At 67.5% G+C, this 14445-nt stretch overlaps 2 protein-coding genes across 2 annotated transcripts; one reads left to right on the top strand and one right to left on the bottom strand.

Moving 5' to 3' along the window:
• Window positions 1-625: 625 nt before the first annotated feature.
• Window positions 626-11597, bottom strand: SEMA6B (semaphorin 6B). Its single transcript, XM_050985988.1, has 17 exons — window positions 11446-11597; window positions 7477-7625; window positions 7022-7151; window positions 6700-6760; window positions 6499-6561; window positions 6069-6170; window positions 5708-5798; window positions 5515-5634; window positions 5337-5425; window positions 4751-4968; window positions 4396-4527; window positions 4130-4279; window positions 3395-3589; window positions 2991-3131; window positions 2761-2838; window positions 2550-2608; window positions 626-2478 (listed from the first exon to the last, which is right to left on the bottom strand). The coding sequence occupies exons 2-17, from the start codon at window positions 7589-7591 to the stop codon at window positions 1505-1507; spliced, it is 2718 nt and encodes a 905-aa protein (XP_050841945.1). The 5' UTR covers window positions 7592-7625; window positions 11446-11597; the 3' UTR covers window positions 626-1504.
• Window positions 7590-11083, top strand: LOC127060900 (basic salivary proline-rich protein 2-like). Its single transcript, XM_050985934.1, has 4 exons — window positions 7590-8012; window positions 9421-9536; window positions 9582-9684; window positions 10382-11083. Exons 1-4 carry the CDS (start codon window positions 7590-7592, stop codon window positions 11081-11083), a joined length of 1344 nt encoding a protein of 447 aa, XP_050841891.1.
• Window positions 11598-14445: the final 2848 nt, after the last annotated feature.

Genomic DNA, 14445 nt, shown 5'->3' with positions numbered 1-14445 from the left:
CACGTTGTTCCCACCTCAGGGGACTCAATGGCCGCTGTCCCCAACCTCTCCAAGTGTCCCCATTCCAGGTGAACCAACTCCAGGAGACCCGCCAGCCGCCAGCCCAGGTGTCCCCACGCCAGATGTCCCCAGCGCTGGTGTGCCCACTCCAAGGGACCCAATGATTGGCGTCCTCAGCCCCAAGAACCCCAAAGCCCGGTGTGCCCACGCCAAGCATCGCCACTTCAGGTGTCCCTTTGCCAGATGTGCCCACCCCAGGTGTTCCCGTGCCTCCTCAGGGTGCCAGGTGTCCCCCAGCCCCTGCAGGTGCTCAGGCCAGGGGACAGAGGGCCATGGGTGACCCCCGTGGGTGGGTTCGTGGGGCGAGAGACAGCGGGGAAAGGGGACAGGCAGGGGACACGGCGGGTGTGGGGTGGCACGGGCAGGGACACCTTATCCCCAGGGGAATTCGCGGGCAAAGTGGGATGGGGACCCTCGTGGGGCCGGGTGCGCGGGTGGGTGCGTGTGTGTGCGCTGGCCGTGCGGGTGCCCACGGAGCGGGTGCCACCCCGTGCCCCCCAGCCCTGTGCCCCCCTCCCCCGGCTGGTCCCGGCTCCCGGGGGGGTGAAGAAGGTGCCGAGGCGGCGGCGGGGGAGTCGCCTCCGGTAACCGGGTGTTTATTGGGGCCGCGGGGTACAGCCCGCGGGCGGCCGCATGCATGGCCGCTGGGGGGGGGGGGGGGCTCCCGCCGCCCCCTGCCCTATTTACAGCCTGCCACCCCCTGGGGACCTGCCATCCCCCGGGGACCTGCCACTCCCCCGCGACACTCCACCCCGGGTGGGTGCCGGGCTGGGGTGGCACCGAAAGGGCACCCTTTGCCAGCAGAGAGTGGGTTCGGTGGGGACCCCCCCGCGGTGCCCCCCCACCCCGGCTGTGCTTTCCAGGAGGGGGTGCCGGGGGGGGGAGGGTGGGCGACCCCCAGGCTGGCCCTGGGAAAGGGCTGACCCCAGACTGGGGGTGAGAGTGTGCCCCATCCCCAGATAACGCCACACTCGGGGGCCCCCAGCCCCCCGCACCCAAAACGCTCACCAGGTTCCATCACCACAACCAAAACACCCGCGGCCGGGTGTCCCCAGGGGGCTGGCAGCACCCCCAAGGTGCCACTGTGGGGCTGCGGGCTGGGGGGCACAGCCCAGTGCCCGTGTCCGTCTGTCCATCCTGCTGCCCCCCAGGGATGCCCCTCCCAGGGTGCTGCGGGCCCTGGCTCCAGCCTGGGGAGGGGACACGGTGGACGGTCCACCCTGGCACAGGGGACAGCGCAGCCGGAGCGCAGGGCACTGCCCCACGCCGGCCGGGCACACCCCCAAACCCTCTCCGGGCGCACCCAGGGGGTGCCTGTCCCCCCCTCACCCATGCAGCACCTCACCCCATGCCCGCAGCTCCTGCCCGGCCACCCGTCCCTGTCCCCAGGGAGCCGGGGCCCCCATCAGTGTCCTGGCCAGGGGGACGCACATAGGGTGGCACCCTATTTTCCCGAGGGAGTCCGCTCCACGCCGTAGCGCAGGAGGTGGTGCAGGTCCGTCAGCGGCCGCGGGGTGCCCGGTGCCCGCGCTGCCCGGGCTGCCGTCCCGTGCCGCCCGTAGCCGCCCGCCGCCGCCTCGCCGCTGTTGAACGTGTGGTTCCTCTTGAGGTGGGCGCCGGGGCGGCCCGTGCCGTTGTTGGCGTTGAAGTTCAGCTGCTCGGGGTGCCAGGGCGGCCCCTCGGTAAAGTCTCCCCCCTCCCCGCTGGGTGCCGAGACCACCCGCCGGCGCTCGGGGCTGGGGTGCGGCGTCCCGCCGAAGTCGCCGTAGGAGCTGCGGGGCGGGCGGCGGGCGCCGGCGGGTGGGTGCTGCCGGGTGCGGGGCCCCTCCTGAGGGTCTCGACCCCAGTGCCCGTCACCTGAGGAGTCGCTGAGTTCGGCCTCCAGCTCCTGGTCCACCAGGATGGCGTGGCAGGAGAGGGGGATGCCCCGCGGCGGGCGGCCGGAGCCGCCGTTCCCCCGCCCGGCGCCCGCGGGGCCGGAGCCTCCAGGGTCCCGCAAAGCCGCGTTGATGATGTTGTGACTCTGCTCCCAGGTGCAGTTTTGGAGGGCGCCGGGGCAGCGTTTCTGCTGCAGCGGGGTCTGCTCCGGCGTGGGCAGCACCCCCGAGTCCAGGTCGTGTTGGGTGACCTTGCCCAGCTCCTTGGGCCACCCGTTGGGCATGAGCGGGGCCAGCAGAGCTCCGCGCGCCCGCCGCTCGCCCAGGCGGCTGACGCTCACCACCGACTCACTGTGCGCCAGGATCGTCTCCTTGTCCTTGCGCCGCGCCAGCTCCTTGCGGTCCCGGTGTCCGATGAACCAGCACACGCTGAAGCCGGAGATGACGGCGCCGATGACGAAGGCGGCGACGGAGGAGATCACCAGGAGGTTCACCGACACCAGCCCGTCCGGCTCGTCCACGAAGCTCTCCGTCACCAGCCCTGGCGTTGGGAACACGTCAGGGCACCTGCGGGTGCCGCCACCGCGTCCCCGGTCCCGGCCCCGCACTCACCCTCGCACTCGCCCAGGTGGGACGTGCTGCCGCCGGCGATGTCCTGCTCGAAGGCCACCCTGGGGATGCAAATTGGGGGGGTCAGTGGGTCCCAAATGGCCTGGCAGAGTCTCCCAGCTCCCTTCAGCGAGCAATGGGTTTGTTGGAGGCTGCGGGAGCTCTCTGGGGACACCGCTGTCCCCCTGCACGTCCCCAGGCCTGGCAGCCTTACCTGGGGCTGGGCTCCAGGAAGATGCAGGAGCCCTCGGGTGTCCAGCCACAGTAGGGATCCCGGCTCCCCAGGCAGTTCCTGGCAGGGAGCAGAGATGCCAGGGTCAGCCCCGATGAGGGGACACAAAACTCTGGCCCTCCAGAGGGACTCTGTCCCCGCCCCGTGCTGTGCCTCAGTTTCCCCAGCCATGCTCCCAGCCGTGCTGAGCCCTGCCCAGCCCCAGCACTCACTTCATGCAGCCCGAGTGCTGCTGGCAGCGAGCCACAGGCACCCTGGCCACGCACGGGGGGAAGGCCAGCAGCAGGGACCCCGCAGCCTTGTCCAGCTCCAGCCCCAGGAGCCGCCGCTCGTCCTCCGTGTCCCGGCCACACCTGGGGACAGGGCAGAGCTCATCATAGCCCCAGCCCTGGGCCACAGGGCCCTCCACAGAGCCTGGCCCAGTCCAGAGGAGATTTTCTCATCCATTTCCCCCAGCCTTGCGTCCCTCTCGCTCATCCTCTCCATCCATCCATCCATCCATCCATCCATCCATCCATCCATCCATCCATCCATCCATCCATCCATCCATCCATCCAAGCACCCCACCCACCCCTTTTACTGCCCCCTCTCCTTCCCCTGGCACCCTGGCACTCACCTGCCAGGCTGGTAGGTCTCAAACTCCTCCAGGAAGACGCTCTGGCTGCCAGGGGCAGTGGGCAGAGGGCTCCTGGTGGCGTTGGGCAGGATGAGGAACTTGAGCACGGTGCCGGTGCTGGAGCCCAGGAACACCACGGTGTGGTTGCCCCACGGCCCCGCCGCGTTGTCCACCACGATCCTACGGAGCTGGTACCTGCGTGGGGGAGGGAGCAGGGTTGGGGTGTGGGGGAATCCAGGGGTCCCCAGGGAGGGGGAAAGGGTGGGGCCCCCCAGCCCCACATCCCCATCTCCATGTCCCCATCCCCAGCTCCAGCCCCCCATCTCTGTCCCCATTCCCATTCCCCCATCCCCAGCTCCCTGTCCCCATTCCATGTCCCTGTCCCTATTCCATGTCCCTGTCCCTATTCCATGTCCCTGTCCCCATTCCTGTCCCTGTCCCCATTCCCGTCCCTGTCCCCATCCCTGCTCACGCCCCGGCTGCCCTGCCGGCGGGAGGCTGCGGCCCAAGAGCGCGGCTTGATTAATTCCCCATCAAGCAGCAATTAAGGCAGATTTAATTAGGACGAGACAATCTTGACTGCAAAGTGTATGAGATTTATCAGCTCTCCCAGCGCTCCCAGGGCTGGCACAAGCGTGGAAAGGCAGCACAGGAGGCTCTGGCCAGCACCTCCCATCCCCTCCCAGCCCTCCCAGTGTCCCCTCCCAGTGTCCCCCAGCCCCGCCGGGCACCCACCGGGTCATGGTGCGGAGGATCCAGGGGGCGTTGCCCAGGGCCGGCACCGCCTCGTCCATCAGCGGGTGGGTCTTGACGAAGTTGAGGATCTCGTCGGGGAAGGCGCTGGAGGAGTTGTAGCGCATCCCCGGGGACGCGCAGCACCCGGGCCTGCGGCCATGGCACGGCTCAGTGGCGCTGTCCCCAGCCTGTCCCCAGCCCCGCTGGTACTGGCCGTGGTTATCATCACCCCTGTCCCCAGCTCTGTCCCCAGCCCCGTCCCTCACCGTGGCTTTGGCACCATGTCCTCTGGCACGGGTGTCCAGATGGACTCGGGTGATTTCTGCTCCCGGAAGCGTCCCTCGAAGACCGCGGCCACTTGGGTCATGTCGAAGGCGCAGACGGCGGAGCCGGGAATGCTGTGGGGACACGGCTGTGGGGTGAGCTCGGGGAGGCCTCAGCGAGTGCCAGGGGCCCTGCAGATCCCAAATGGAAACGAGCCCATTTCCTGTCCAGGACCCAGCTGGACCCATCCCAGACCCCACTCAGGATCCAGCTTTGATTCCACCCGGACCCCAGCTGGCACCCGGCTCAGACCCCGCTGAGCCCGGGCAGTCTGGGCAGGGCACGAGAGGCTCTGACCTGTTGGTGGGCGTGGAGAACACAGCCAGGACCACGGGGCGCCCATCCAGCTCCAGGATGTCTGTCACGGCTTGGATGACATTGAAGTAGAAGTGGGAATCGCCCGGCACGGAGCAGTTGAGCCGGGCCTTGAGGAAGGACGTCCACTGCTTCTCCAGCACCCGCTGCGAGCCCCCCATGTCATTCTTGCACACCCGGGCCACCCGTGACACCACCACCTGTGGGGAGGACACCTGTCACCAGCCAGTCCCTGTGTCCCTGTCCCCACCCTGGGTGTCCCTATGGTCATCCCAGAAGGGTTTGGGCTGGAAGGGAGCGAGGGCATCATCTAGTGTCAAGGGAAATATAGGTTGGTTATTGGGAAAAAGTTTTTCATGGGAAGAGTGATAAAGTTCTGGAATGTTCTGCCCGGGGATGTGGTGGCACTGGATGTGGCACTGGGGGCCAGGGCTCAGTTGAGGCGTTGGGGCTGGGTTGGACTCGATGACCTTGAAGGTCTCTTCCCACCCAGTGATCCTGTGAATTCTGTGAATTCTGTGAATTCTGTGAATTCTGTGCATCTCCTTCCCAGTGGGACAGGTCCCACCTTCTCCAGGTAGTTGAACTCCATGGCGATCTCCCGGAAGAAGAAGTAGACGTGGCTCCTCCATTCCACGGCGTGCACGAAGTAGGGCTCTGCGGGGACAGCGGGGTCAGGGATGGCCCAGCCCGGGGTCACAGGGGACATGTGCCATGTCCTGGCACGGCCCAGGGTGGGGACACACCTTTGAACCACTTGGAGTCGTGTTTGACGGTGCGCAGGGTGGGGCTGTCCCCGAGGCTGCGGTAGATGACGGCGTCGATGGCCAGGAAATCCGTCACCGTGGCGGTGAAGAGCATCCCCCCTGCAGGGGACAAGTGTCAGCGGGGCTGGGGGACATGGTGCCCCGCTGTGACACTGGCAGTGCCACCACTGACCTGTGAACAGGGCCACGTTGGCATGCTTGGGGTCGTAGGGACATCGGGCCATGCCGCTGATGTTGTCCCCGACGGGCTCCAGCGTGTCCATCTAGAGCGGGTGACAGGGGGACGTGAGGACACACCCGGGCATGGGGGGGGGACCCGGGGTCCCCATCCCAAGGGGGGCTCTGGCTGCAGTTGGCACAGACAGAGTTGAAGTTGTTGATGGTGCAGACCCTTCCCTTGTTGGTGGTGCCCCCTCCTCCCCGACCCCAAACCCCTTCCCATGGGTGCCCCCTCCTCCCCTGACCCCAAACCCCTTCCCATGGGTGCCCCCTCCCCCCCGACCCAAGCCCCCCTCCCATCCCGGGGGGCTCACGCTGTAGTTGGCGCAGACGGGGTTGAAGGCGTTGGTGCCACAGACGAACAGGAGGCTCTCGTTCCTCACCAGCAGCACCTTGACGAAATTTCGGCACTCTGCCTGCGCCGGGAGAGGGGACCATCACCCTCAGCACCCCAAAACCCCCCTCACCTCATCCCACCCCACCCAGGCCCTCATCACTGCCAGGGGATGGCTTGGGGGGGCCATCCTCACCCCAGAACTGCATTTGTGGGAGGTGGGAATGGGATTTCTGGCCCCCAGTAATTAATTACAAATCAATTTAGCCAAGCGGCCAATAAATCAGAGATACACCCGCTGGGAGGGAGTGGGGTGGTGGCACTGGGGAGGGGACAGGCTGTGGCACGGCCACAGAGGGTGCTCAGTCCCCACCGGGGGTCCCCAGGGGGTGCAGATCCCTCGGCTGTACCTCGTGCTTGCCCTTCATCCTGCAGATGCTGATGTCGTGCTGGTTCGAGCGCCACGTCAGTTTCTGCGTGGGGAAAACCAGTGTGGGGACAGGGACAAGCCACCAGCACCCCCGTGAGACCCCCCTGAGGTCCCCCAGAGCTCCCTGAGACCCCCAGCACCCCCTGGGACCCCCAGCACCCCCTGGGACCCCCGCACTTACCCGGTGGTAGCGCATCTCAGCGGCCCCGCTGGGCTCCAGGCTGACCCGATAGACATTGTCCCTGGGGAGGGGGACACGGGTGTCACCACCCCCGGCACTGGGGGTACAGGATCCACCCCCACCCCCCCGGGAAGGTTTGGGGTGCTGGGGTGGACAATGAACATCATCAGGGCAGTGTCAGTGCCAGTGACCCCCCCCAGTGCCCCGTGGCAGATTGGGGGTGCCCCGGGTGGGTAGTGGGATCCTCCCCAGCAGAGAGGAGTGGGGTGGGTGTGGGGTGCCCCCCCGGCTGAGGGGAGGCTCTGGGGTGCTGTCTGCAGACCTGTCCCCGATGAAGAGGGTCCTGTTGACCTTGAGGATGCGCTGGATGTTGAGGCGCTGGGTGCCCCCCCCCTCGGGGCCCCCCGGGCGGGCGGTGCCGTGCCCCACGAACACGGGGTAGTGCTTCACATCTGGAGGGGCACGGGGGTCACACGGGGCCGGGCACCCCCACACAGCCCAGCTGACCTCCCTCCTGCCCTCAGCCCAAAATCCCACCCCATGGGTGCCCCCCGCCCACCTTGACCCCAAAACCCCCAGACCCTTTCCATAGGTACCCCCCAAAACAACCCAAAGCCCAGCCCTGGTTCTGTCCTATCCCATTCCAAAATCCTCTCTTGGGTGCCCCCTTCTCCCTTCACCCCAAACCCCCCAGCCCCTCTCCCTTTCCATGCCAGGCTGTGCCCCCCGTGTCCCAGTGCAGCCCCCCGACCCCCCCAGCCCCGGGTGGGCACTCACAGTCCGGGGGGGCCACGGCGATGGGCCCGGGCTCCTCGGGGAAGGTGCCCCTCGCCGTCCTCTCGGCCGCCAGCAGCAGCAGCAGCACCAGGGGCACGCGGGCTGGGGGTGCCATGGTGGCCCCCGCCCTGGCCGGGCACCCACCGCACCTGCGGGCACGGGCAGGGCTGGCAGGGGCAGCACCCACCGGGAACCCCCCGGAGCCCCCCAAACCCTCGGGTGTCTGCGGGGACTGGGGCCATGCTGGTGGTTTGTCACCAGCAGCGCGTGGGGGAGGCACTGCTGGTGACATGGCAGGGCTGGGGACACGGGGACAGGAGGATGAGGGCACATGGACAGAGAGACACGGGGACATGGGCACCAGAGGGAAGCCAGAGAGGCTCTTCCCCCTCCCAAAACGCCACCGAGATGTCCTGGAAAATGTCCCGGGACCCCCCCACCCAGACAGCCCCAGTGCCACCGCCACTGTCCCCTCACCACGCCGGGCCACCATCCCCGCCCCGTCGCTGGTCCCCGAGGGGCTGGGGCCGGGCTGGGTAATTAGCAGCCGGGCAGGGAATTAATTGATCATTAATTCCATGGGAGCCGGAGCGATCGAAGCGGCGCCCTCCTCCCCCGCGGGGACCGGGGACGGTGACATTGTGGGGGCTGGGGGTCACGGGCCCTGCCCGGGGGGGACGCGTCCCCAGCCCCTCCGCGGTGTCCCCGGCCCCCCGTGAGACCCGGCACTGTCCCCAGCCCGTCCCCTTGCGGTGCCACAGCCCCGGGGACATCTGACCCCGACCCTGCTGTGCCACAGCCCCTGGGCAGGAGGTGACCCCAGTGGGACCTGACCCTGGTGTCACCGCCCCTGGGGACAACTGACCCCATCCTCAGGCTGTCACCACCCCTGGGACACCCAACCACGTCCCCACTGTATCAGGGACATCCAAACCTGTCCCCACAGTGCCACAGCTCCCAGTGACGCCCAACTTTGTCCCCACGGTGTCCCCAACAAGCAGGAAATGAGCGGTTTGTGCCCGGTTTGTCACACGGCAGCGCCCGAAAGCCACCAAGGGCCGGAGGGAGGAAGGGGACCCCAAAAAGCCGCCGCAGGGCAGGGCTCGGTGTCCATCGGCCACCTGAGAATCCTCCCTCGGGGGGTTCGGGGGCCGGGGGGGCCGTGCCGCAGCCTCGGAACCCCGAGCGGGGGCTCCGGTGTCACCGTCCCCAGGCTGGTGGTGACAGCGAGCGGCGCAGGGTAACCGGAGCCTCCGGCGCCATAAATGCCAGCGATTGTGCGGGAAAAGAAAAGGCAGCGGGAAGAGGGGGGCACGGGAGGAGGGGGCACGGGAGGAGGGGGCACGGCGGGGAGGGGGGGTGACAAACAGGGACCCATTCACGGCGGCGGCGGAGCAGGGAAACTGAGGCAGAGGGGGGACGGCAGGAGGATGTGCCGGGGATGAGGGGGGGTCTCCACTCGGGTATCCCCGACACGGAGCGGGTGAGCAGCCTCGGGCGTGTCCCTCGTCGCTGTCCCTGCTCCGTGCCTCAGTTTCCCCACGGCAGAGCACGCTCAGCCCTTACCCCGACACACAAAGCTCTGGGGGGCGGGGGGAGCTCCTTGACCTGTCCCACATCCCCCCCCCCAGCATTTCCGCGACCCCCGACATTGGGGCAGGGGGCAGGAAGGGGGGGCAGCCCCAGGGTCGCCCCTCTCGCTGCAATCCCAGCGGCTCTGAGCACAGCGGGATCTCCGATCCCCCTGAGGGGTGTCCCTGCCGGGCCCCCCCCCTTCCCGTCCCTTCTCGGGGGGGTGGGAGCCCTTCCTGTGCCATCTGACCCCCCCCAGCCGCGCTCTGCCCACCTGAGCTGCTCCCGCCGCCTCCGCCGCCGCCCGGTGTCACCACCGTCCCCTCCACTGGCAGGGGGGTCCCATGCCCGGGGGTGCCACCCCCCCTCCAGGACGCCTCGGCGGCGCTGGGGGCTCCGGCGTCCCCAGAGCCGTTCAGCTGTCACATCAACCCCCCGCGACCCCCGGGGAAGGGGGCCCGTGCCCCCCGCCCGCGCCAGGTGGGAAGGTAGGGCTGATGTCACCGTAACCGGAGCCACCAACCCCCCCCCAGCCCGGCAGCTGTCACCGCAGCCGGGGACCCGGGGGGGCACCCGTGGGACCCCCCGAGCGGCACCGCCGCGTCCCCAGGGGAAAGCAGCGGCATGGAGCCACCCGTGAGACCCCCCGGACACAGAGTGGGGACAGAGGGACAGCGGGGACCCCCCCCGGGTCCCCCACCCTCATAAACCCCTTAGGAGGGCAATGGGAAAGAGAGGGGGACACACCGGGAATGGGGGGGACACCAAGGAGGGAGGGACACGAGGGAAAGGGGGACACACCCCGGGAAACACGGGGGACAGCGGGAAAGAGGGGGACAGTGGGAAAGAGGGGACACTGGGGGGGTGACACTGGAGAATGGGGGGGACATTGGGAAGGGGACAATCTAGGAAGGGGGGGGGACACACTGAGGGATGGGAGGTGGCAAAGGCAGAGGACACCAACTATGAAATCCCTGAAAATGCAACTTTTTGGGAATGCCCTCCCTGGTATAACCTCAATTTCCACATCCCTCTCCATCGGTCTAGTGCCGGATTTTGGGGTCATTTCCTTCAGAAGGTGCCCAACGCCAATAAGAAATCAGTAATTAGTTATGCTAATGGGGCATTTACACACCCCCCACACCCTCCAGCCCCCCAAAATGTGGCCCCCGGCGCTTGCCCAGTGGCGTCACACAGTGCCACCCCCTTGCCACAGAGGGGTCTGGGGGTCACCAGCAGTGCCCCCCCAAGTGCCCCCCCGATCCCAGCTGCTGCTGCCGCCGGGGCTGGGGGGCTGAGCCCCCCCCGGGTTTCCGTTCCGGGGCCGGTTCAGATGGCAGAGCCAGGAAGCAGCTGTCCCCACGGCAGGGACGGAGCAAATGTCACCCCCGCCACCTGGCACCGCACGCTGGCCTTGTCCCTGTCCCCGTCTCCTGCCGCGGGTCCCCCCCTTTCCGAGCGGGTGCAGGCAGCACCCCCAGAGCTGCGGAGGTGCCGAGAGGACGGGGGAGCACCGGAGGGATCCCCGCGTGGTGACAGGGCCCGGGGGGTCACCGGCGTGGCGGGGGGGGGACACAGCACCCACCATTTACCTTGGCGCTTCCACGGCCCCGCCGGCGGCTCAAATGTCCCCCCGGGCCTCCCGCTCCGGTTACCGGCTCCGTTTACAGCTGCCGTTTATAGCCCCGCTCCCTGTCCCTTGTCTCTGTCCCCTCCCCATCGCCCACCGGGTGGGGACACAGGCTCCGAGCCCCCCAGGACGCCACCAGCCAGCTACCAAGGGCGTCCGGCCCCCGAGACGGGCACCGGGCATGGTGCAGACCCCGCGGTCACCTTGGGTGGCTCTGTCACCCACCGTGCGTGCCCAGAGGTGGCCCCAGTTGCTGGGAGCCCCCTCGGTACCCCCCGGGTGCCACCCATGGGTGCCCCGGCACGTCCCCTCCAGCACGCCGCCGGGGCTGGTGGCCGGCCAGAGCCGCATGGTGATTTGCATATTAAATCCAGGCTCATCTGCATATTAAGAACGGTTTCCTAGCGAGGAGGATCACGCGTCACGCCGAAATAAACCCCGGGGGGGGGAGGGACAGAGGGGGTGGCAGACGGAGTGCTGTGTGTCCTCCCCTCCCCAATTCACAGCCCTTGTCCCCTGTTGTCCCCCCAGTTCACTGCCTTTGTCCCCTTGTCCCCCCCCCCCAGGATCCTCCTGTCCTGCTGCTCTCCCCGAGCCATTTGTCCCTACTGGCACACATCCCCCATGTCCCTCCTGTCCCCCCAAAAACTGTCCCTTCCCCTTGTCCCCAAAGGAAAGGCACGTGCCTGCCCCTCCTGCCCCTCCAAAGCACCCCTTGCCCTCATCCCCCTTGTCCCCAAAGCCCCCCTTGTCCCCAAGGCACTCACCCTGGTCCCGTGCCACCGCAGGGGCTCTGTGCCCTGGCGGGGTCCCCTCGGTCTCACCCTGTCACCCCTCTGTGGCACCCGCATGGCCCCAGGGTGGTGACAGGAGCAGGCCTGGCTGGTACAGGTCACCTCTTCCGGCTGCTCGAGTCACCTCCTCCGGCCTCGTGCCTCAGTTCCCCTTCGGGGAGGGAAGAGGGAACCCCCTGTTCCTGCCCCGAGCCTGGCACCGCCCTGGGAACCCCCACCCAAAGCCCTGCCAGTCCCGGGATGACACCACCCCCGGGCACCCCGCCTGTCCCCTCCTTGTCCCCAGGGTTTCCTGTTGCCTCCTTATGGAGCCCCCGTCCCCAGGGTGTCCCAGGCCCGAGGAGCCCCTTCCCCACGGATCCGTGTCCCCACGGGATCCTCGAGCAGCAGAGGGGCAGCAGCTCCTGGCTCAGCCCCACGGAGACCCTGCAATAACAACTGCAGTGTTTACATCCGGCCCAGGGAGCCCTGCAATTACAGCCAGGACAGGGAGCCCCGGCATTCCCGGGATGGGAGGCTGCTGAACACACCCACAGCACCCACAGGCAGCCCGAACCCACCCCGAACCCACCCCGAACCCACCCCAAACCCACCCCAAACCACCCCAGTGCTCAGAGAGCCGCCCTACAATCACCACCCCCCATCCCAGAGCCAGACGAGCTGGGGGAGGATCTGGGAGGTCGGGACCAAGGGTCAGTCCCAAAGCCAGGTCAGTTTTTAAGCCCTATAAAGTTGGGTTGTTGGTTTTGGGGTTTTTGTTGGATTCAGGTCCCCCCTCCCCATGTCAGCTACGCTGCTCTGCTGGGACAATGGGGCTGCTCCACTCTCCGGGCCCAGAACCAGCACTCCCATCAGGATTATCTTCCAACTCCTACTGGTATTTAAATAAGGTTAAATATAAATATCTGCTGGGTTCAATGGGCAGAGAGGGGCTGGGGGTGGCAGGTCACCTCAGTGCCACCTCGGTGTCACCACAGCGTCGTCACCATCCCCAGCATCCTGCTGTCCCCTGCTGTGATGACGGCCCTGGAGGGGGCACTCAGGGTGCCCCCCTTCCGTCCTGGAGCCCCCCACCTCCCAGGGACACCCGGGCATGGGGACACCAGAGGGGACAGGAGACACGGCCACCCCCAGCAAATTTCCTCCTGCCACCCCCGCTGTGCCCAGAGGGTGACAAAGTGACAAGTGGCTTCCGGTGCCAAGGTGTGGGTGAGAGCACGTGAGCCTTCACCCTGCAGCCTCCTCCTCCTCCTTCCCACCCTCTCCATCCCGCTCTCTGTTTGGGAAGTGCCCTCTGTCCCAGCTGGGGACAGGTGGGGGATTTGTGGGGTGACAGCCACCTCCCCCCAGCCCCGTGAGCCCCCAGCTCAGAGCCCCTGGGGGTGCTGGAGGATGGGGGGAGCGTGGGATGGGGAGGAGGGGGGTGCAGGAGGTGCAGGGGGATGTGCAGATGGAGCAGGGATGTGGGAGGTGCAGGGGGACGTGGGCTGGGAGGCAGGGGGGAGGGTGGGATGGAGGGTGGGACGGAGGGTGGGATGGAGGGTGGGATGGAGGATGCAGGATGGGTTAGGGGACACAGGGTGGGATGTGGGATGGGATGCAGGCTGGGATGCAGGCCAAGATATGAATGGGATGCAGATCGGGATATAGGATGCAGGCTGGGATGCAGGATGGGATGCAGGCTGGCCTGTGGGATGTAGGATGGGATGCAGGATGCAGGCTGGGATGCAGGCTGGGTTGCAGGCCAGGCTCTGGGATGCAGAATGGGATGCAGGATGCAGGCAGGGTTGTGGGATGCAGGCTGGGCTGTGGGATGCAGGCTGGGATGCAGGCCGGGCTCTGGGATGCAGGATGGGATGCAGGATGCAGGCAGGGCTGTGAGATGCAGGCCGGGCTCTGGGATGCAGGCTGAGATGCAGGCCGGGCTCTGGGATGCAGGATGGGATGCAGGATGCAGGCCGGGCTGTGGGATGCAGGCCGGGCTCTGGGATGCCAGCGGCGGCAGAACAAAGGGCCATTGTTCCCAGCGCCGCCTCCGCGCTGCCGCCTCGCCGGAAGGTCCGAGCGGCCTCGCCGCCCTCGGAGCTGCTCCTCGTTCTCCCGGCACTGCCCGCGGCACCCACCGGGCACCGCTGCCACCGCCACCGTCACTGCCACTGCCACTGCCACCCCCACCGCCACCACCGGCGCCAAAAGCCTCGGGGCACGAGGGTGTCCCTGTCCCCTGCCAGGTGTGCCAGGTGCCATCTGTGCGTGGGGGGTGTCACGTGTGTGCGGGGGGGTGTCACCGCGTGTCATGTGTGTGTGTGTGTGTGCAGGTGTCCGTGTGTACAGCAGGTGTCACACGTGTCACATGTCACTCACAGTCAGTGTGCGTGTGCACCAGGTGTCGTGTGCAGGGCTGGCAGGAGGCACTGGGTGACACACATGTGCAGGAATGTGGGCACCAGCTGGCACCTGTGTGTGACAGTGTGCGGGCACCGGGTGGCACCTGTGTGTCTGTGCGTGGGGTGTCATACGTGTGCAGGTGTGCAGGGAGTGTCACATGTCACACGTGTGCAGGTGTGTTCATGGGTGTCACACGTGTGCAGGTGTGTTCACGGGTGTCACATGTCACACGTGCAGGTGTATTCATGGCTGTCCCACCTGTGACCAGGGCTGTGCACACAGGACTGGCACGAGGGACGGAGCACAGCAGGGACGGGTTATTTTGGGCACATGGCAAGGATGGCTCCCAGCTCCCACCTCCCAAACCTCCACCTTGACACTTCCTGCTTTCCCGGCGCTGTGTCCCAGCGTTCCCGGCGGGAGGCGATGGATGGGGCGGTCAGAAATGCCTGCGATGTTCCCACCATGCCAGCCGGGACCGGATCCATCTCTCGGGGTGACCCGCGGGTGCCGCCCCTGCTGGCTCGTCTCATCTCAGCCCCCTCCATCACCCTGGGGCTGTTCCCAGCACTGCCTCCCTCCACT

Source organism: Serinus canaria, chromosome 28, assembly GCF_022539315.1.
Source record: "Serinus canaria isolate serCan28SL12 chromosome 28, serCan2020, whole genome shotgun sequence".
Taxonomy (NCBI): domain Eukaryota; kingdom Metazoa; phylum Chordata; class Aves; order Passeriformes; family Fringillidae; genus Serinus; species Serinus canaria.
The sequence above is the reverse complement of the archived record's forward strand: the minus strand, read 5'-3'. Positions and strand labels throughout refer to the sequence as shown.